This window comes from Trichosurus vulpecula, chromosome 5, assembly GCF_011100635.1.
Source record: "Trichosurus vulpecula isolate mTriVul1 chromosome 5, mTriVul1.pri, whole genome shotgun sequence".
Classification (NCBI taxonomy): domain Eukaryota; kingdom Metazoa; phylum Chordata; class Mammalia; order Diprotodontia; family Phalangeridae; genus Trichosurus; species Trichosurus vulpecula.
The window spans coordinates 21,464,014-21,485,047 of NC_050577.1; the positions used below are offsets into that span (position 1 = coordinate 21,464,014).

At 43.1% G+C, this 21,034-nt stretch overlaps 1 protein-coding gene across 1 annotated transcript in view; it reads left to right on the top strand.

Annotated features, from left to right (window-relative positions):
- Positions 1 to 19,840, top strand: part of ENTPD3 (ectonucleoside triphosphate diphosphohydrolase 3) — a 35,265-nt gene extending 15,425 nt beyond the window's left edge. Inside the window, exons 4-10 of the mRNA XM_036760950.1 lie at positions 1,103 to 1,253; positions 5,801 to 5,960; positions 6,988 to 7,221; positions 13,171 to 13,443; positions 13,585 to 13,695; positions 15,121 to 15,258; positions 18,480 to 19,840. Of these exons, the coding sequence (XP_036616845.1) occupies positions 1,103 to 1,253; positions 5,801 to 5,960; positions 6,988 to 7,221; positions 13,171 to 13,443; positions 13,585 to 13,695; positions 15,121 to 15,258; positions 18,480 to 18,716 (1,304 nt within the window). The 3' untranslated portion in view covers positions 18,717 to 19,840. The remainder of the gene's footprint in view (positions 1 to 1,102; positions 1,254 to 5,800; positions 5,961 to 6,987; positions 7,222 to 13,170; positions 13,444 to 13,584; positions 13,696 to 15,120; positions 15,259 to 18,479) is intronic.
- The last annotated feature ends 1,194 nt before the right edge of the window (positions 19,841 to 21,034 follow it).

A 21,034-nucleotide genomic window follows, 5' to 3' on the forward strand; every position in this document is an offset into this window, starting at 1 on the left:
AGGAAAATGGCTGGGGGGAGGGGTACCAGAGCAGAGGGGATGGTAGATGGTGCCAACTGTTGTTTCTATCCTCAAAGAGCAGAGAAAGCTCCTGGCAGTGGTTTATTCATATCTCACACCTCAGTCCTGACTTCCCCGAAACAGTTCATATCTTCCTGTCCTAACAGAAAGTCAGGCTTGTGGTTGTTCAGTCTTTTCAATCATGTCCAACTCTTCATGACTCCATTTGGGGTTTTCTTGGCAAAGATGCTGGAGTAGTTTGCCATTTCTTTCTCCAGCTCATTTTACAGATGAAGAAACTGAGGCAAACAGGGTTAAATGACTTGCCCAGGGTCACACAGTAAGTGTTTGAGTCCATATTTGAACTCAGGAAATCTTTCTAACTCCAAGCCTCGTGCTCAATCCACTGCACCACCATGCCGCCCCAATCTTGTGTCACTCACAGGGTGTCCCAAAAGCCTCTTGGGACACCCTGTAGAGGTCTTGACTCAGCCTCACTATTCTCATTCGTAAAATGAAGAGATGGGACGAGAATAGATGGATACTGAGGTCTCTTCCAGCTCCAGATCTATGATCCTATAATGTTATTATACCATGTTCAGAGATAGTATGGTGTGGTGGTAAGTGTGCTGAACTTGGAATCAAGACAGACCTGAGTTCAAACCCTACCTCTTATTCTGCTGATATGCTTCTTCTCTCCAAGAATCTGTAAAATGTGGATAATAATGCCAGTAGCATCTAACTTACAGAGTTGTAGTGAAAAATGCAGTTTGCAAACCTTAAGGCATTATCAGTGATTATTACTTTAAAATCAGTCCGTATACTAATTTCAGCCTAGACTTTCTCCCATGTTATCCCTTCTCTTGGGCTCTTGGGAGTTGCCTGATGGTACAGTTCAGGCCCTCATGGGACGTGCCCACAAGAGCCTTTTTCCCAGGATACCACATGGTATCCCTTATTTCTCCCTCTGAATCCTATTCTTAAAACTTTTTTTAAAAAAATAATGAGACAATATGTTGTTGCTAACTGATAAAGCTGAGAACTGAATGAATTTATTAAACACTCACCAGGTGCCAAGCACTTTCTATGCTTCACTTTCTAGGCTCTGGGATCTCCAGTTATGGAAATAGCCCCCAAGCTGTCCCCAGAGCTTTTGAGGACTGCATGCAGAGAGTTAAGGAAAAGATTCCAGCTGACCTACACAAAAGCACACCGGCTCACTTGGGAGCCACGGCGGGAATGCGGCTGCTAAGGTAGAGTCTTGGAAATACTACCTGATTTACAGAAATACTCAAGTGTCCAGTGCTGAAATTCATCAAGATTGTAGCTCAGTCTCTAGAGACCAGTTGGAAGAAAGGCAGCCTATTATTTGAAAGAAAACTCAATTTTTAAAGGACTGGGGACTTTGGGGTATCTTTCTGCTTGGCTCAGATGGCAGAGTGAGGACCAGAGAGTGGGCGGAAGGTACAAAGGAGCAGATTTCAGTCTGATGGAAGGAAGAGTTTTCTGACAAGGAGAGCCATCCAGAGTGGGATGGCCCAACTCAGGAGGTAGTGGGCTTCTGTCACTAGAGGGTAGATGACTCTTGTCAATGAAAATATAGAGGAAATTCCTACTCAGTTCTTCTAACTCTGAGATTCTGTGAACTAGAGGGTCCCAAGTGATTCCCTTTATTTGATGATTTTATAGAAGGCAAATAGCCATTGCATTGCGAAAAAGACAAAGCCAAAGACAAAAACAACAACAAATCTTGCTTCTGGCATCTCCATAGAAGAATGTGGGTGTTAGAGTACCTCGTCTTCACTTTAGCTTTCTCTGTAATTAGTTGTTCTTTGAGCAGTAAGGCTTCACTCATTGCAGTTACACATTTCTATAGCTGCTTCTCATTAAGTGTAATGAAAAATTGTCAAGCTACAGGATCTATTTCCACAGGAAACCTTTTATTGGCTGCCATTTTCTCAAGATGGTAGACTGAGTCTCAAACTGAACTGAAGCTAATACCTTGATACTTTTTGGTTTGAACCACATTCCATCCCAATTGGTCTATTGTAAAGGCAGCACGGTAGAGTGGCTAGAGATGGCCTCAGAGTGTGAAAGGTACAGGTTTAAGTCACAGACTGACAGACCAAAGGTAGGGAAGGACCCAAGAGGCCATCCAATGCACCTGCTCTGCCCTAGACTGGCTGTGTGACCCTGGGCAAGTCACCTCATTTCTCAGTGAGGTATAATCTCCAATGCGATGATATTTGTAAAGCTCCTCGCATAGTGCCCGGCACATAGCAGGTGCTATTTAACCGTTGACTATTATTATTATTAAGTGTTCTAGGCAATTCTCTAAAAAGAGCTGGTGTTAGTTTGCATTGGCAAAAGTAGTCTTCTCTTCGGTAGTTCCCCACCCAAAGGACCTCCCAGCTCCAATCCGAAGCAAACAAAAAACCAAATAAATCTACCAGCTCCTTTGGAGGTTATCACGGACCAGATGGACAGATTTAAAACACCGAGTGGTTCAATTAAAGCAGAGACTTCATTTCTTTAGGGTCAACTATATTTGGACACATGACTTGTGGCCTAGTCCCACTGTCTTTGAATGTCCTTTGTAGTATTTCCCTACTGTATAATTCCCTTGAAATTTAAGATCGGGAATGTGGGTGGGGACCATGTCACTTAAAGTCCTACCAAGCTGAGGCTGTCCTTGGTTCCAGAAACCAGAACTACTCTTGCCTTCAGTGGGGTGGGAAGGTGGGAAGAGGATAGGACCTGGGATCCCAAGGCCTTGGTTCACATCCAAACTCAGCCGCAAGATTCTGTCCCTTGGACGAGTCATGAGCTTCTCTGGGCCAACGTTTCTGATCTGTGAATGAGACTTGGGCCAGGTGGCCTCCGAAGTCTGTTCTGGCTACAAGTCTATGAATTTATGAGCTTTCCAGCTCAAGCCTATGGGTCTGTGATGCTAAGATAAAAAGGTTCATTGTTCTCTGATGCCCTCTCATGTTCTAGATTACCCCGAAAATCTAGGCTCTCCAGGGAGGGAGTCACTCACCCGGCTACACCACGCATCCCTCCTTGTAGTTCTCTGCTTTGTTTCTCTGTAGCCACCTTAGACGAGTGACTGGAGTAAGAAGAAAATAGTATGACTGCTCCAAAGAGACAGTGTGGTATAGTGGATAGCAAGCTGACCTTGGAGCAAAGAAGACCTGGGTTCAAGTCCCACCTCTGACACACACTGGCTGTGTGATCCTAGCCAAGTCATTTATCCCCTTGCTGTTCTAGGCAGAGGTGTCAAGCCAGATGAATATATAATTGGGAAGTGTTTACAACAAACACATTTTTTTTAATGCAGTACAACATAGATAATGTTAGTGTGTGATTTTCTAAGTCAATACGAGGCCCTCATTTTTACTTGTGTTTGCCACCATTGGTCTAGACAAATCTCTAAGTCTGTGAGGTTACAGAAAAGACACCGATGGGCTCAGGATATAACACCTTTCCCTTTCCTAGAGCTCCCTCAATTGATGATGTCACCTGTCCACTCCCCAGCCCTTCCCTTGCTCCCAAAACATCCCCTTGGCTTCCCCCCTTTCCCCTTCAGTGAGAAACCATTACTCATATGTGTTATATATGCTCATATATATGTTATATATGTATATATACATGTTATATATATTCATATACATATATATATACACTCATATATAATTCATGATGTTACTCGTATAAGCAAACACATAGGAAGGCTTGCTATTTGGGAAAAGGCTCACTTGAGAAAATTATGAATTATTTCATAACAAGTTTTTCCTATGAGGCATCAGAATTTAATTTATTTCTAAGAGGAAGAATGAGTAATTATAAAATGCTTTTATGAGGGGTCCCAGAAAAATCAAAGGCAGAAAACAAGGTGAAACTCGATGTTTGGTTATGATGGGAACCAGGAAGATAGTGATTTGTATGTTTTTAAAACTGGTGGTAGCAGGACATTCTCAAAGGAAAGCCAGCATCCCCCTAGTAGAATGGCCCTTCCCCCTCCTCCCCCTCCTCTTCCTCTTCCTCTTCTTCCTCCCCCTCTTCCCCCTCCTCCTCCTCCCTAAGTCAATCAGTAAGTATTTACCCAGGGCAGGAAACAGGATCAAAGCAAAGTGGACTTTAAGGAAGGGGAGTGACTGATCAGATGGGCACTTTAGTAGCTGAATGGAGGATGGACTGGAGAGGGGAGAGACGGCAAGCATCAGCACCTAGTGCAATAGTCCAGGCCTGCAGGGTGAGGTTGGGTGGAGGTGGGAGGGGGAGAGAAAGGGGTGCTTTGGAGAGATGTTATGAAGGCAGAAACAATAGGATTCGACAAGGTCAATTAAATGGCGCAGCCTTTGGCCTGGTGGGAAGAGTAACAAGTGCCTTTGAGTCAGAGGACCCGGGTTCAAATATTGACAAAGCACTTAAACCCTGCGGACCTCAGTTTGCTCATCTGTAAAATGAGGGGGTTGAACTAGATGACCTCTGACGTCCCTGCTCTAGGTCTGGGAGCCTTTAAACCTGTCAATATGCCTCTCTGGGCCTCGGTTTCTTCATCTGTAAAATTAAGGGCTCAGACCAAGCCCCTTCTAGATCCGTCTGTGATCCCAGATGCCAAGGGGCTTCCTTATTGACCCCACCCCAGAGGCTGCCACACGAAGGACAGAGGAAAGAGCCCCCTATGCTCCTGCCCCCACGCAGGCAGGCCAAAGTCTGTAACTGCGAATGGAAGGGCCTCGAGGCTGTGACCGCACCCTGGAGTCCCTGCCTCCCCAGTCCCTTTACGGTTTGCAAGGCTGCCTCGTGGACAGCGTCCTGGACTCGAGTCAGTGGGACCTGAGTTCAAACTTTGCTCCAGACTCTTAGACACTCTGCCTTTCTCACTCTCAGCTACCTCTTCTGTAAAATGGGGATAACCATAGCACCTGCCCCACAGGGTCATCGTGAGAACCAAGTGAGATGACACAGATACACACACCTATCTGTCGCTGTGTATGCCCACTCACGGCTATATTTATAATATACATGTCTATGATATGTGCACATATTTCTACGTACACATATATCTGTATCTATATAGACATACATCTTTATACACACACACCAATATCTATACACGCACATAATACACACATAAACACACACATCATCTCTCTATGCCTACACAAGCCTACATATTCATACACGTACACATCTATATATCTATATGCACACATAAATGTCCATGTATCACCGTATGAACCTTAAAATGCTATAGACAGTTTTCGCTGCTAGTAGTATTCTTTCCCTTCCGAAGCCTTCCCATCTGATTGGTTGATTTGCTGCGCAGTGGGAAGGCGCTTGTGGATGTAATAAAGGGAGGTATTTTCACCTGCCTCTGATGCGTCTTGCTGTGTGTCCGTGACCCCATCACTCAGTGCCATACAAACCCCCCCAAGACTCTAAGCTATAGATCTGTGTTGGTAGAGGGAGTTTCCACCCTGAGAAGCCTCAGAACAGATGAAGTCCCAAGTCTAGAACAAAGACCGGCCCCACCCCCCTTTCCTTGGAAAAGTCCTTTTCCCCAACCGCGCAGTGGCTGCCTCTCCCCTCCTGACACCTTGGGACTGTCCGGCCCTGCTTCAGTTTGCCTGGGATGCTCCTGTGCCACGCCACAGTTGCTCCTGCAGGAGTTTCTCCCCAGAGGTGGAGGTGATGAGGGGCGACAGTAGCACTCTCTGGGGCAAAGCCGTGTTCCGAGAAAGTGATCTGTCTTTCTCCTCGCTCAGCTCTTTGTGTTCTGTGCATTGCGTAGGTTGCAAAACGAATCTGCCGCTCAAGAAGTCCTTGCAAGCATTCAAAGCTACTTCGAGTCTCAGCCCTTTGATTTTAGGGGTGCTCAAATCATTTCTGGGCAAGAGGAAGGGGTGTATGGATGGATTACAGCCAACTATTTAATGGGCAATTTCTTGGAGGTGTGTGCAAACAACCGCATGATTTCTTCATCTTGTTATTTGTTGTCCCTTGGGGTGGCAAGCTTGAGCCAAGACCCATGCATGCTGACCGGGAATAGCTGTTGTGTAGAACTCCCATTGCATATGGAGCCAGGAAAATGCCGCTCAGGAGAATGCTTAGGAGAGACCCCCCTGGAGGACAGGCTTCATTTTTCTGTTGAATCCCCCATGACTAGCATGGTTCCTTGCATGCAGTAGATGCTTAATAACGGTTTGCTGGATTGCATTGAAAAGACAATCACATATGCTTATAGCTGGGAAGATAGTTTGGTGCTAACATAAAACCAAACTTAGGGCTGGGAGTGGGATAGAGAGACACTTCTTTGCTAGTTTATAAAAATGGAGCCCAGTATCAAGTTCTGGAGGCATGGAAAAGCCACTCCCAGCTCCTCTACCCTTTTGCTAAAGAGGATTAAGAATGAAACTGTATGCTTGGTTTTGTTCCGAGTCCTTAGTGGACATGTACATTTTGAACTTATGAGGGGCCTCCATTTGTCTATGGAGGCAGCAATGTATAGTGGAAAGATTCCTAGGATATGGGAGAATTGAGTTCAAATCCTGCCTCTGACACTTACTATGTACCCTTGGGCAAGAACTGCACCTCCCTGGGCCTCAGTTTCCTTCCCTGTAAAATAGGGGGTTGCACTAGGTGACCTCTGAGGTCTCTGACACCCCTAAATCTATAGTTTTGTTGCTAGGTGACCCCTAAGGTCACTTTGAACCCTAATTCTATGATCTTAGGATCCACTGCATATGATTGGAGCCTTCTAAAACTCAGCTTTCCCACTCCCTTATTCCCTTAAGCATTTGTAATGGCTACACACCTGCTTTGTGCCAAGAAAAATCCTCCCCCAAAGACACCTTTCCTGATGTGGAGCCTGGCACCCTGCTGCTTCACCAGGGCACAGAGTGATGGGTATAGGAGGTCAGTCAGAGAGCCCCAGACAAACTAGAACTGGATGTTTCCTTTTCTTTTCTTCTGATGTAGAAGAATGTATGGAATACGTGGAGTCATCCTCATGGGGTGGAGACAACAGGGGCACTGGACCTCGGTGGAGCCTCTACCCAGATATCATTCGCTCCCCAAGAGGAGGCTGGGCACAATGCCAACAGCACAGTGCAGGTGTCCCTCTATGGCTACCCCTACACTCTCTACACCCACAGTTTCCAGTGCTACGGCCGAGATGAAGCTGAGAAGCGGTTTCTTGCAAGGCTCTTCCAGGTAAATGCAGCTATGGGCAGGACCAGGTGGTGCCCTGGGGACTGGCATGACTGTATCTAATCTTTCTTAGTACCTTGATATATAAAACCATAGACACAAACCCCCCTACCTGTGCTGCATATCTTGGGTTTAAAGAATGATCAAGTGAGAGGGGGCGGTGGTAAAGTGAACAGAGGGCCAGCTCTGGAGTCAAGGAAGTCTGGGTTCTAATCTTGACTCAGACATTTATTAGCTGTGTGATCCTAGGAGAGTCATACAGCCTGATCAATATTGGCTAAGAACCTAATTGACTTCCTGGGAGAGGTTCCTGGGACAGCAGGGCTAGATAAATATCATTTGAATGACCAGTAGTGTCTATGTATGGAATCACTGAATCTCCCAGTTGGACAGGACCATAGCATCCCTCTAGATGCACCAGAACTCCTACAGAAATCCCTTCTACACCATCCCCCTAAAGGGGTCATCCATCCAACCTTTGCTTTGGAGCCTTCAGTAAGGGGATGGGGAAGCCCACTGCTTCCTCCAGTTTGGGACAGATCTAACAGTGAAGGGGTTTTGTTGTTGTTGTTTAGTCGGATCCAACTTCATGACCCCATGGACCAGAGCATGCCACATAAAGCTGAAATTCGCTTATCTTCCATTTGTGTCCATTACTGCTGGTTCTGACCTTGAGAAATCTAATTCTCTTCCACTTGACAGCCCTTTGCTTCTAAGGTTTCTCTTCCCCAAACTAAACAGCCCCAGTTCCTTCATCCAATTCTTAGATGGCAGCCTGGAGGCCTTTCATGCTCTTGGTTGCCCCCTTCTGGCTGGTCTGCAGGCTATTACTAACCTCCCTAAAATGTGGAGCCCAGAACTAAACACAATACGCCAGATGTGGCTTGGCCAGGGCAGAGCGCTGTGGGCCTCTTGACCCTCTAGTTCTGAATATACCTCCTCTCAGTGCAGCCCAATGAGCCTTTTGGTGCCATCTTAGTGCGCTGTTGCTGCATATTGACCTTGACATCTACTAAAATTCCCACGGTTTTTTTTTCAGATAAATTAGCCAAGTATTCCCCATTCTTGTACTTGTGAAGTTGATTATCTGAATCAAGTATAGACAGACAGATAGACAGAAATGCAGGTAGATAGGCAGATAGATAGGTAGACAGATAGATAGATAGATAGACAGAAAGATAGATAAATAGATAGAAAAATAGATAGAGAGAGAGAGATAGACAGAAAGATAGATAGATAGAAAGATAGGTAGATACATAGAAAGATAGGTAGATAGATAGATAGACAGAAAGATAAATAGTAAAATAGGTAGATAGAAAGATAGACAGAAAGATAGATAGATAGAAAGAGAGATAGATAGATAACAGAACGTTCATTAAGTGTGTTACATGTCAGGCACTGTGCTAAGTGCTGAAGGTCCCAACACAAGCAAACAAGATAGTCCCTGTGCTTAGGACCTAATAGGGGAGAACCATACATAAAGCATAGAATGAGTCAAATTGGGAGTGACATTAACATGGCTGGGGCCCCTCTAGAAATGGTGGTCCCAATAAGAGGGTCACCAATCAGGAGATTGGGGCCTCAGGGCAAAGGTTTCTCTAGGATGGGAAGATGGCTGGTGAGGAGGGAGGAAGAGAGGGAGGGAGGGAGAGAGGAAAGAATGGGGGGAGACAGAGGGAGAGAGAGAGACAGAGAGACAGAGGGAGAGAGAGTGACAGAGAGAGAGAGATAGAAAGAAACAGAGAAAAAGAAAGAAAGAGAAAGAAACAGAGAAAGAAAGAATGGAGAGAAAGAGAAACAGAGAGAAAGAAAAACAGAAATAGAAAGAAAAAGAAACAGAAAGAAAAAGAAACAGAAAGAAAGAGAAACAGAAAGAAATAGAGAAAGAGAAATAGAGAGAAAGAGAAACAAAGAGGAAGAAAAACAAAAAAAGAGAAACACACAGAAACAGAAAGAAACACAGAGAAAGAGAAACAGAGAAAGAGAATGAAATAGAAAGATAAACAGAAAGAAAAAGAGAGAAAGAAATAGAAAGCAATAGAAATGGAGAGAAATAGAGAAAGAGAAACAAAGAGAAAGAGAGAGAGAGAGAGAGAGAGAGAGAGAGAGAGAGAGATAGGAGTGAAGTAAACATGGTGTAGGATTTTATATTTATTCCTACTAAATTATTGAGTTCAGTATTCTAGCGCACTGAGATCTTTTTGGATCCTAACTGTCACCTCATGTTAGCTATCCTTCACAACTTTGTATCATCTCTGATTTGATAAGCCTGTCATCTATGCTTTGAATGAATTTATCTAAAAAATGTAAAAGCATACAGGGTCAAATACAGGCCCTTATGGCACTCCATTCAAGGCTGCCTTCCAAGTTGATGTTGAGTCCTCAATGACTACTCTTTTTGTCCAGTTAATCAATCAGATCTTCATCCAGTTGCCTCTAACCCCCAGCTCTCTGTCCTGTCTGGAAGGATTGTGTGAGAGCTTTTGTTAGATGGTTTGCTAAGATCCACATCTATAGCTACCACATTCTCTGTCCAATTAGTCTGGCCACCTTGTCAAAAAACGAAATGAGGTTAATCTCGCATGACCTATTCTTGGGGAAGCCAGGCTGACTTTCTGTGATCATTACCTCCATTTCTAGATTCCTACGAAGCATCCCTTTAATGATCTGTTCTACAGTTCTGCTAGGAATCAAAGTCAAACTCACAGGCTTACCATTTATAGATTGAACTCTGTTTCCCCCTTTGAAAATCAGGATCTTTGCCCCTTTCCAGTCCTGTGGCACCTCGCCCATTCTCCACAATCTTTGGAAGATCACTAAGAGTGACTCACCCACCATCTGTGTCAGGTCAGTCAGTGAGGCGTGGTGCCTGGACACTTAAACTCTCCTGGGACAGTAACGTATCCTCATTATCTCCTCACTTATCCTGTTGGGTTCCATCTCCTATTAGCCATTTTCAGTCTGTCTTTTCTGGTCCAGAGATCAATCTTCTTGACAAAGAAAACAGGAACAAAGTTGAGGCTTCCACCTTCTCTGTCTGTCATTTGATATCTTTGGCCCATCCAACTTAGGCAGAACCCCTACTTTCTTCAATCTTCCTCTTTTCAGCAGTGTAGGCTTAAAAATGGCCCTTCTTAGCCTTTCTTGCCAGCCTTGGCTTATTCTGGGCTTTAGTACTTCTGATACTGTTCTTTAAAAAACATTTACACTTTTTATCGGTATATCATATTCATTTCCAAATACAGCATGTCCCCAAAGTCTTAGTGCAGTTTGAAGCTTTAATACCTTTTAAAATACTCTGTATATCCCTCCTTTCTCCCCATCCCTGGCAACCCTTATAAAACAGGAAAGAGAGAAAGAAAGAAGGAAAAAGAGAAAGAAAGAAAGAGAAAGAGAAAGAGAGAGAGGGAAGGAGGGAGGGAAGGATGGAGGAAGGAAGGAAGGAAGGGAGAGAAAGAAAGAAAGAAGGAAAAAAAGAAAAAAGGAAGGAAGGAAGCAAAGTATTGAGCAACACCAACCAACATATCAACTATGTCTAATAGTATATGCATTATTCCAAACCCATAGTCCCACACTTCTGCAATAAAAGTAGGGAGGTTCATTTTCTCAATTCTTCTCCAGGACTAAGTTCAGTCATTGTAATTACCCTGTGTTCAGGTTTGCTATCATTATTATTACTGTTACTAAAATAATAGCTAAAATTTGTATTTGTTGTTCAGTTGTTTCGGTCGTGTCCAACTCTTCGTGACCTCATTTGGGGTTTTCTTGGCAGCGATACTGGAGTCATTTGCCATTTCCTTCTCCAGCTCATTTTACAGATGAGGAAACTGAGGCAAACAGGGTTAAGTGATTTGTCCAGAGTCACACAGCTAGGAAGTGTCTGAGGCCAGATCTGAACTCAGGAAGGTGGGTTTTCCTGGCTCCAGGCCCAGAGCTCTTCTTAATACAAAATACTCTTTGCCTGCATCATTGACTCACAAGCAGCCGCTTTCTCTTCTCAGGGTCCAGTAGCCCATCCATGGAAAACACCTGCCTACTTGCAGTTGTCCTCTCGCTCCCCGCCCTTCTGTGCCCCATTTTCCTACTCTCCAGCCTCCTGACAGATGTCAGTATTTCCTCCAACCTCGTCAGACCCTCTTTTTCCCTTGTTTTTACTCTTTGCCCTCCCCCATGTCCCCCCAAGAAATGCTTTTTCCTCCTTGGAGTATGAAGAGGGAGTCCCCTGAGCCCCTTTGCCTTCTCCTCTAAAAGGGAAACCAGGCTGCACTTTGAGTGCAGAGAATTGTCATGGGTGAGAAAGACAAACACTGTACTTCGTCCAGATCATTTCAAAGTTTTCTTTGCCTGTCACACTTCTTTGGAATCCTGGCTCCCCAGTCTTCAGTCCTTCTCGCGGTCTGCTCCTGTGTAGACTTATGTGGCAACCTGCTCATTGGATATGGAGATCTGCTTCACTGGGGGCTCTGGAGGGAGGCTTTATTTCCTTAGAGCAGTCTTTCTGCCTCTCCTCCTGAGGTACGAAGCTAGCTCGCTCACCCGGCTTTCTGGAGAACACTAGGCTCCCCCCAAAAGCCCAGTGCAAAGAGGCCTCCCATCCAGTTCATGTCCATCTAGATGCTCCACACCGACCTCAGCTAACATGTCCAACACTGAATTCCTCCCCCTTTCCCTAAACCTGTCTCCTCACCAGACTTCCTGTCTCTGTTAATAGGTTACCATCACCCTAGTGACTTTTCACCCAGTGGTTACTGTAACATAAATCCTATATGTAGCCATCAGTTATTCATATATATTTATTAAGCACCTACTGCATGCAAGCTCCTGCACTAGGCACTGAAGATGCAGGATGAAAAATGGCAGTCTATACCCATTAGGTTAGAGGATAATTCACTGGGAAATGTTGGATTTTACATCACATGTTGGAGAATACCAATTAGCCCATTGCTCCACTTCTCAGCTAGACCACATGAAAATTCTCTTGGTGGAACACTAACTACTATGCCTTAAGAGTTACTTGGAATGAGGATTGACCCCTAATAGGCTACATTGTAGAATCACATAATTTAATTTATATTTATTTTTTGGTTCAGACCTGTGATTTTATTATTGCAGGAACAGAAAGTCTTGGGGGCAGCTAGGTGATGCAGTGGATAGCACACTGGGCATGGCTTCAAGAAGACCTGAGTTCAAATCTGGCCTCAGACACTTACTATCTGTGTGACCTTGGACAAGTCACTTAACCCTGTTTACTTCAGCTTCCCCGTCTGTAAAAATGAGCTGGAGAAGGAAACGGCAAACCACTCCAGTTTCTTTGCCAAGAAAACTCCAAATGAGGTCACAAAGAGTCAGACACAATTGAACAACAAAAGGCACTTCACTGATACAGATTGGTAACTCATAACTTTTAGTCTTACAGAGGTGCCTGGGAACTAAGAGGCTAAATGATGTGTTAGGTCATAGAACTAGTATGTATAAGACTCAGGATATAAATTCAGGTCTTTCTGGCTCTAAAAGCAGCCCTCTATTTGCTACACTATGTTTTTCTCTAAATTTATTAAATAATAAAATCATCTTGGTGAACACTTGTGCGTAGAGGTAGCTGAGGCGCACAGTGGGTCGAACCCTGGATGTGGAGTCAGTGTTTAATCTTGACTAAAGATAATTACTGGCAGCATGCCTCTCAGCCTCAATTTTCCCATCTGCTAAATGGGGATGATATAGCACTTCCCTCACTGGATCGTATTTGTAAACTGCTCTGCAAACGTGTAAGTGCTATGTGCATGCTAGTCAGCGTGGTTCCTATCATGATTATTATTATCTTATGGTAAGCTACGGTGATTGCCTTGGGGTCAATATTTAGGTACAGTATTTGGGAGAATTTTATACCGTGTCCAGAATGTAATTTTTAGTCAGAGAATGATGACTCTTATACCTTATTATTTCAATCTATAGAATTCAACAGACAAAGTCAAGCTGGTCAATCCCTGCTATCCTCAGAATTACGTGACCACTTTAACAATGGAGCACATATTTGGAAGTCTGTGTACAGAAGAGTTAAGGCCATCCAACTATGACCCAGGATACAAAATTACCCTTGAAGGAACTGGGGACCCTACTTTGTGCGGAGAAAATGTATATTCCCTGTTTGACTTCCAAGCTTGTCATGATCGGGAAGACTGTTCTTTTGATGGGGTCTATCAGCCAAAAGTTAAAGGGATGTTTGTGGTAAGATCAAAACCCACACAAGATTAAATTTTTAACAAATGTATTTATCAACCCTTCATCCTGCCCAAACAAATGTCCCATCTACTCCTTCCCCCTCCTTCTATGGTTATTAACGTTACTTTCGTATGATTGGATTTGTAGGCTTTTTCGGGATTCTTCTACATCACCAATGCTTTGAACCTCACAGGGAGCTTTTCTTTGGATGCCTTTAACTCAAGCATGTGGGATTTCTGTTTGCAGAGCTGGAGTCAGGTCAGTGGGACATCTTCTGAGTTATTTAAAGCCTTGCAAGAATCTTGTCTGTATATCATTTTTGCATGTTGTCTCCACCAATAGACTGTGAGCTCCTTGAGAGCTGGGAGCAGTTTTTGGTTTTGGTCTTTTGGTCTTTCTTTGCATCCTCAGTGCTTGGCACAGTGCCTGTAGATAGTGGATGCTTAATCAATACATGTTGACAGATTCACTTTAAGTTTGAAAAGTAGGGATCTGCTTGTATGTACACAGTGATTATTTCTTTAGTGATTGCCTAAATCACTAAATATTAGAAAGCCCAATTAAATTTGCTTTGGGATTATTTACATTTAGATAAATGAATTTCAATGCATAGATTGTTCTACGAACTTTTCAATCAGTCCCTCTATGTGTCCATCAAGATTCTTCCATTCATTCTTGTGTACTTTTTCTCTTACATGGTCACAGTGAGTGTCTGTTGTTCTTTTGTGTGGTTGTTATTCATTGGAGCCATATATTTTAATGTCATCTTTGTATACCAAGTGACTAATATGATGTGTTATAATTTTCTCTGTTGGTGGCTTAGCCCCTCCTAGTGTCTATTGTTCTTCCAGTGTTGCTGTTTTTCTGTTTGCTTTGTAGTATTTCGTAAATGTTCCTCCTTGTGTCTTTTTCTTATACTCATCCATTTTGGTTGCACTATATATTACATGAATGTAGTATAATTTATTTATTCTCCTATTACAGGACGTTTAGGTTGCTTCTATTTTTTTGCTCACAGAGAACAGAATCTCAAAGTCGAAAGGGATGTTAGAGGCATTCTTATCCAACCCATAACTAAGCAAGAATCCATCCTCCAACCTACCCAACCAAGTAGTCATCTATCCTATGCTTGAAGACCTCCAATGAGGAAGTCAGAAAATCGCTGAACGTTCAGATTTTTGCTGGTGGTGTTTTTGATAATACTTTCAAAGTATTTTCTCCACAACAGAATTATAGGATCTGAGGACATAATTACTTTTAGAGCTTTTACTGTGTATTGCTACATCGCTTTCCCAGAAAGTTCCTACATGTTGCAATTCCACCAACAATGAATGACTTTATTTATTTTCCACAGCTTTTCCAGTACTGAGTTTCTTGGCTTTTTGTTATCTTTGCTGATTTTTCATGCATACTAGGTGAAACCTAAAAGTTGTTTCAGTTTGCATCTCTTAGCTTTTTAGTGTGTTTGTGTATATTTTTTCAAGTGACTACTAACATTCTTATGTCCTCTTTAGAAAATTGCCTGTTACCTAGTTTAAATCTCTATATTTTCTCACCTTTAAATCTAGGAGCCTTTTATTATCTCTTCCCTTAGTCGTCCATGTGTTCTGAAAGACATGCATCCACAAAATGTGTGTGTAGCATGCCTCCACCATATTTTTATTTTTTTAATCTATTTTCCAGCTTCCTCTGATGCTGCCCAAGTTTGATGAAGTATATGCCCGGTCCTACTGCTTCTCTGCTCACTATATTTATCATCTGCTAATATACGGCTATAAATTTACAAGAGAGACTTGGCCTAAAATACATTTTAAAAAAGAAGTAAGTGGGGAAAAAAGGCTACTCATTCTTTTCACCCATTATTCCTCCCTCTCCAAGTAAATGCATTGACATGAAAGGGCTTTAGAAAATGGGATGTTGGTGACTCTCACTCTCATTAAATTCAGCATTTGTCAGACACTTATCAGACTATGTATGGCATGGTGCTCCTGTGGACTATAGAGGGAGGTGAAGAAATCTGAATCGAGTATCTTCCTGAACCCACTTTCAAATGCGCAAGAGGTTGTTGCCTAAGACTGGTAAGGGGGAATTAAGGAACTAAGTCTTTGAGCAATGTAATGATGTTAGTCATGAATAGGAAGGTATTAGATTCAGAGCTGGAAGAGAATTTGGAAGTACAACCTCCTTTCATTTTACAGATAAGGAAACTGAGGCCCCAAGGGAAGTGACCTTGGGGTCACATGGCTAGTAGGTAGTTAAGCTGGAATATGAACCCAGATCCTTTGATTCTCCTTTCAGTGTACTCTATGCTTTCCCCTGCCTTTAAAGAGGATGGTTGACCACCTCTTCTGCCTTCTTCACCACAGGTTAAACCAATAGCACAAGGGATTTAGGTTAGCTCTAAATAAGAGTTTCCTGACAGTGGACAGCCATGAAATTACCAAAAGAGGCTAAGAAGTCTCTTTTTAGAAGCCTTTCAATACAGAATCAATGCTTGTGTTTTGGGATGCTCCTGCTTGATCTGGAAGAGTGGATGAAATGGACATTCAAGGCTCTTCTAGGCTAGAAGGCTTTAATCTTGGATAAAGTTTCATCCTGTCAATATCTCCAGTTAGCACCACATTTCCTATAAGAAGAAATTTATTTTTTAGGAACATGAGAAGCCCAAAGATCACTTGGGAGGATGTGAGGGCTCCTTCCTGGATGCCTTCTTTTCCTAAGGAATCTAATAAAATTATGTAGTTATGATTTTTATCTGGCATCCATGGATGATCTCATTCTGGATGATAGAAATAGATGTGGAATTGACATAATAAGAATAATGACCCACATAATTTGGCATCTTATCCCCTGCAAACAACATGAAGAGTTTAAGACAACAAAACCATTTTCATCCTCCATCAGATCATGCTAGTAACTATTGGAGTACACTACAAGAAAGACAATGGATTTTGTTAGGGAATTGTAGAAATAGATATCTTATGAGGCTACTATACAGGGTGTTATGAATTTTATATTGTATATAAAGTTGGTGAATTTCCTTCCTCCTTCCTTCCTTCTTTCCTTCCTTCTTTCCTTTTTTTTCTTTCTTTCTCTTTCCCACTCTTTATTCCTTTTTTCTCTCCCTTTCTCTTTCTCTCCTCTTTTCATTCATTTTCTTCTCTCTCCCTCCTTCTTTCCTTCTTTACTTCATTCTTTCATCTTTTTGCTTTCTTCTTCCCTCTTTTTTCTTTCTCTTCCTTTTTCTCTTTCTCCTTTTCATTCATTTTCTTCTCCCCTTCCTTTCTTCTTTTTTTCTTTCCTCCTTTCTTTCTTTCCTCCTTTCTTTCTTTCCTCTTTTCCTTCTCTCACTTTCTCTTTCTTTACTTTTATTTCTTTTTCTCTCTCTTTCATTCATCCCTTCTCCCTCCTTCCTTTTTTCTTTTCTTTCTTTTGTTCTTTCTTTCTTCTTTCTTCTCTCTCCTTTTCATTCATTCTCTTTTCTCTTCCTCCTTCTCCATCTCCCTTTCCCTCTCCCTTTCCCCACTTTTCTCTCTTTCAAAGAAAAAGGCAGAGAAAATCATTCCTATCTTGGAAAGGCCCATAAACTGGTCTGTTTGTTGAATTATGCCAGACGTTGGGGGAGTAAGAGAAGTAAGAAGTAAGGGAAAGAAGGGGGAAGGAGTAGTAAGGAAGAGAGTCCAAGATTAGCCATTATAATGACAAAAGATCAGAAGTTCAAGAGCTGGAAGGGACCTTAAAGGGTATCTAGTTCAACTCCTCGCCTCCATTTGCCAGAAGAGGAAACTGAGTCTCAGAGAGGGGAAGGTCACACAGCAAGTATCACAGCCAGTCCTCTGATGCCAAATCTTTTCTCTATTCCACAACCCTAGCATTATCCTGTCTTTCTTCCTCCATCTCCGTCTTTCCCATTCTCCAGCCCTATAGAAATCACATTGAGTTTCCTGTAGTTTTCTCTATAAACCATGTGCGCACCCAAACCCAACTTGGACAGATGATGTCTCCCATCTTGGGCACTGGATCCTCCATAAGCTGTGGTGCCCAAATGACTGGCATGACATGTACATGTATGTCACAGGATCCCAAAGTAGTACCGGGAAGGCAGCTCATAGATGATATGTTTCAACCCCCTCATTTTGCAGATGGAGATACTGAGATGCAGAGAGGTTGTGTAATATCTGAGACATAACGAAATAATGTGCGCACAGTGCGTTGCAAACCCAAAAGTGTTACATAAATGCTAGCTGTTCATAATATGGAATTTTTGGAATTTTTTAAAGCTTAGAAAGCACTTCCTCAGTTCAGTTCAATAAGCATTTATTAAGCACATACTATGTGCAGGCCATGGAACTAAGTGCTAGGGATACAAAAAAAAAGTCAAAAGTCATCTTGGTGGAGCTTGCATTGTGTCGGGGAAACCACAAGTACTCAGAGAAGAACATGCAAAGTCTCCATACGGGACAATGGTTAGAGGGCACTGTGCATGGAGTCAGGAAGTCCTGGGCTCAAATCTGGCCTCAGACACTTATTAGTTGCGTGACCTTGGGCAAGTCATTTAACCTGTCTCTGCCTCCATTTCCTCATCTGTAAAATGAGGGGTTGGATTCAGCCTCTAAAGTCTCCTCTGGCTCTAAATCTATGAAAGACAGTAATGGGGCAGGGGAGAAAGCTTGGTAGTAGAGCTCTATCCTGGCGGGGGGGAGGGAGATATGGCAGACACTATTATTATTATTATTATTAATTACCGTTTTAAAAATACAAAAGAGGAGTCCTAGAAAGGTTAAGTGATTTGCTAGTAAGCGTCAAGGTGGGGAAGGGAAGAGAATAAGTATTTATTAAGTGCCTAGTCTGTTCTAGGCACTGTGCGAAGTGCTTTACAAATATTATCAAATTTGAGATTTCAGAGGTAGGATTTGAACTCAGATCTCTTCCAACCATCTCTGTGCCTCTACACAGTCACCTGCTCCACTCGTGTTATTTAAGCTTCAGCCTCTCCATGTCTCCACCCCCTGTATCTGAGCCATCCCCTTTGCCCCCCACAGGTGGAGAACAGCAGTATTGCGTGGTCTCTGGGCTACATGTTGAACCTCACCAACATGATTCCAGCCGAGAGCCCCCTGATCCAGCTACCCATGAAGCCCCAGGTGTTCACAGGGACCATGTTCTTCTTCGCCGGGGTGGCCCTGCTCTGCCTGATTTTCCTCATTTACCTGTTCGTGATGTCTAGGCTGCAGAGGAGCTCCCAGCACGTCATTGACCACAGCTTCGATGCTGAGTGAGCCAAGGAGAAGGACATTCAAAAGCGGCAAGGTGAAGCTCAGCATGGAACAATGAAGCAGGCAGCAGGACCCGTTAGAGACGCTAAGATCCAGGAGGGCTCGCTCCCTTGAGCTGCGACCTTCTCTACCCAGCTGGAATCATGGTTGCAACCCGCTCCTCCAATGACCCACTGATTCATCCGAGGGCAGGTTAGAGAAGAGAGGAAGTGGTGTTGGACAGGAGTCAGAAAACCTGGATGTGGATGAATCCTGGTACTGCCACTTAGAACCTGTATGACCTTGGAAAAGTTCCCTTCCTCTCTCTGGGTCTCACCTTGAAAATAAGAGGATTAGACAGGGTGAGCTTGAAAGCCCCTTTCTAGCTCTGAACAGACAATCCCCTGATTCTGTGAACGCTCAAGGACAGACCTTGCGGAAGTCTTCTAGGATGAAGGGCCTCTAGCTTTAAAATAAACATGAGCATAGAAGAGATACCCCAGGGATTGTCTTCTATCTTGCCTCCCCAAGAAACCTACGCTCTGACTAATGAATTTGAAAGAAAGCAGCATCCTTGCTGGCAGGACTGAAATATGGAAGAGGATACCAGGAGTAGAATGGTATTCTCAGAAAGCATGGTATGCCTGGCACATAGTAGGCACTTAATAAATGTTTGTTAAATTGGATTGTACTTTGTTAAAAACACAGCACTTTGCAATGTTCATTATGACCTGTGAGACCTCCAATCAGCAAAGCTGCTCACTTTTATGTCCTTCTAATTATAAGCTCTTAAATAGCTAGATAGACTACCCCATGGCAAGGGTTTCCTAGAAAACCTTTGGGCTTTATCTACTCTGTTGGCCCCCAGGATGTGACGCAGTAATCACTGCTTCAGTGGTACTCTGAAGGGAAAGCCTGCCCATTATCCCTACCCCAGCCTTGTAAACCAGAGGAATGCCAAATGTTTCTAGGCTTATGACTTCACAGTAAGTTGCATACTAAGCAGCCAGCTGTTGCAGAAATGGTATCACCCTGTGCAATGTTCTGTCCTGCCCACTTAGAACACCCCATGTCCCAATTTCAGCCTCCTCACTAGCATCTCAATACACACCCTCCTCCATTCCATCTCTCCCTGCAATAGTCCTATACCTGGCATGTTAATTTGGCATAGAATCATTGCGTACCCAATCATTCTTGACTCGGCCTTCTGCCTTGGATGGTTATCCAGCTAATAGTTGGAAATGTAGATAGAATATAGATTTAGAGCTGTGAGGGATCTCAGAGTCATCCAGCATGTCTTGTCCTGGGAGGACATAAGCTGGGCTTATGAGAGCTGGGATAGTTTTTTTTTTTAATCTTTATATCCCCAGTGCCTACCACATACCAGGTGCTTAATAAATGCATTTTGGATTTGATTGAATTGGATTTTTCACCATTCCCACTGGCATGCTTGATGCCTTTAAAAATAGAAGCTGAATGAAAACCTTATCCTACAGCTTAATCATCCATTTCTTTCCCAAGCCTATGGGCCCTGGCCCTAGACTTTGGAATGTGTAGACATCTTAGGCCAGAGGTCCTGAATTTATCAGGAAGTATGGGAAACTGCCATAACGTTGGAATTCAGGCCAAAGTAGAGAGATTCCAAAATGGGACCACTTCTTACTAATGTTGTATCAGTAATACTGTGTCAGAAATTAAGTCATTTAAAACTGTTTCATGTGGCATTCAATGTATGAAATAAAGGATGATCATTTTTCCTTAGCTGGAAATGTGTGCATTTATTAACTTGCATAAATTTTTTCTCTGATGTTTCCAAGATGTTATTTGAGAAATTTTAAAAGTAATTTTTATAAAACTTAAAGAATTTATAGATGAAAAACAGAGTTAGGTCTGTTAAACAGGCAATTTCCCACCCCCACCTCCTTTCCATCCTATCTAGACCATCTGATTGGTAGCCCCACCATCTGAATGGTATAACCACAGTGACAGCACAGGGCCTTGCCCACAGTGGATGTTTAATCAATATTTATTGATTGATTGATAATGGATTGCAAAATCCAGTCCCCTGTACTCCCATATTGTGGGGTATTGTCCTTGCTCTGAGCACTGGAGGCGCTGCTTAGGAAATCTCCTCAACAAAATGGAGACATCCCTCAGATAAGGGCTGTGATTCTCTCAGTCCTCCCCACTGTGTGCTTTGCACTGGGCACCCTGAGGTCCAGGACGGTTCAATCAATCCAACAGAAGCTCTTAGTCTCAGACCAAAGATCTTTCACGTTCTAGCTACTGCCTACCTTCAAGGTTTGCAAAGCACCTCACAGTAATAGCTTTTGTTTCTCAGC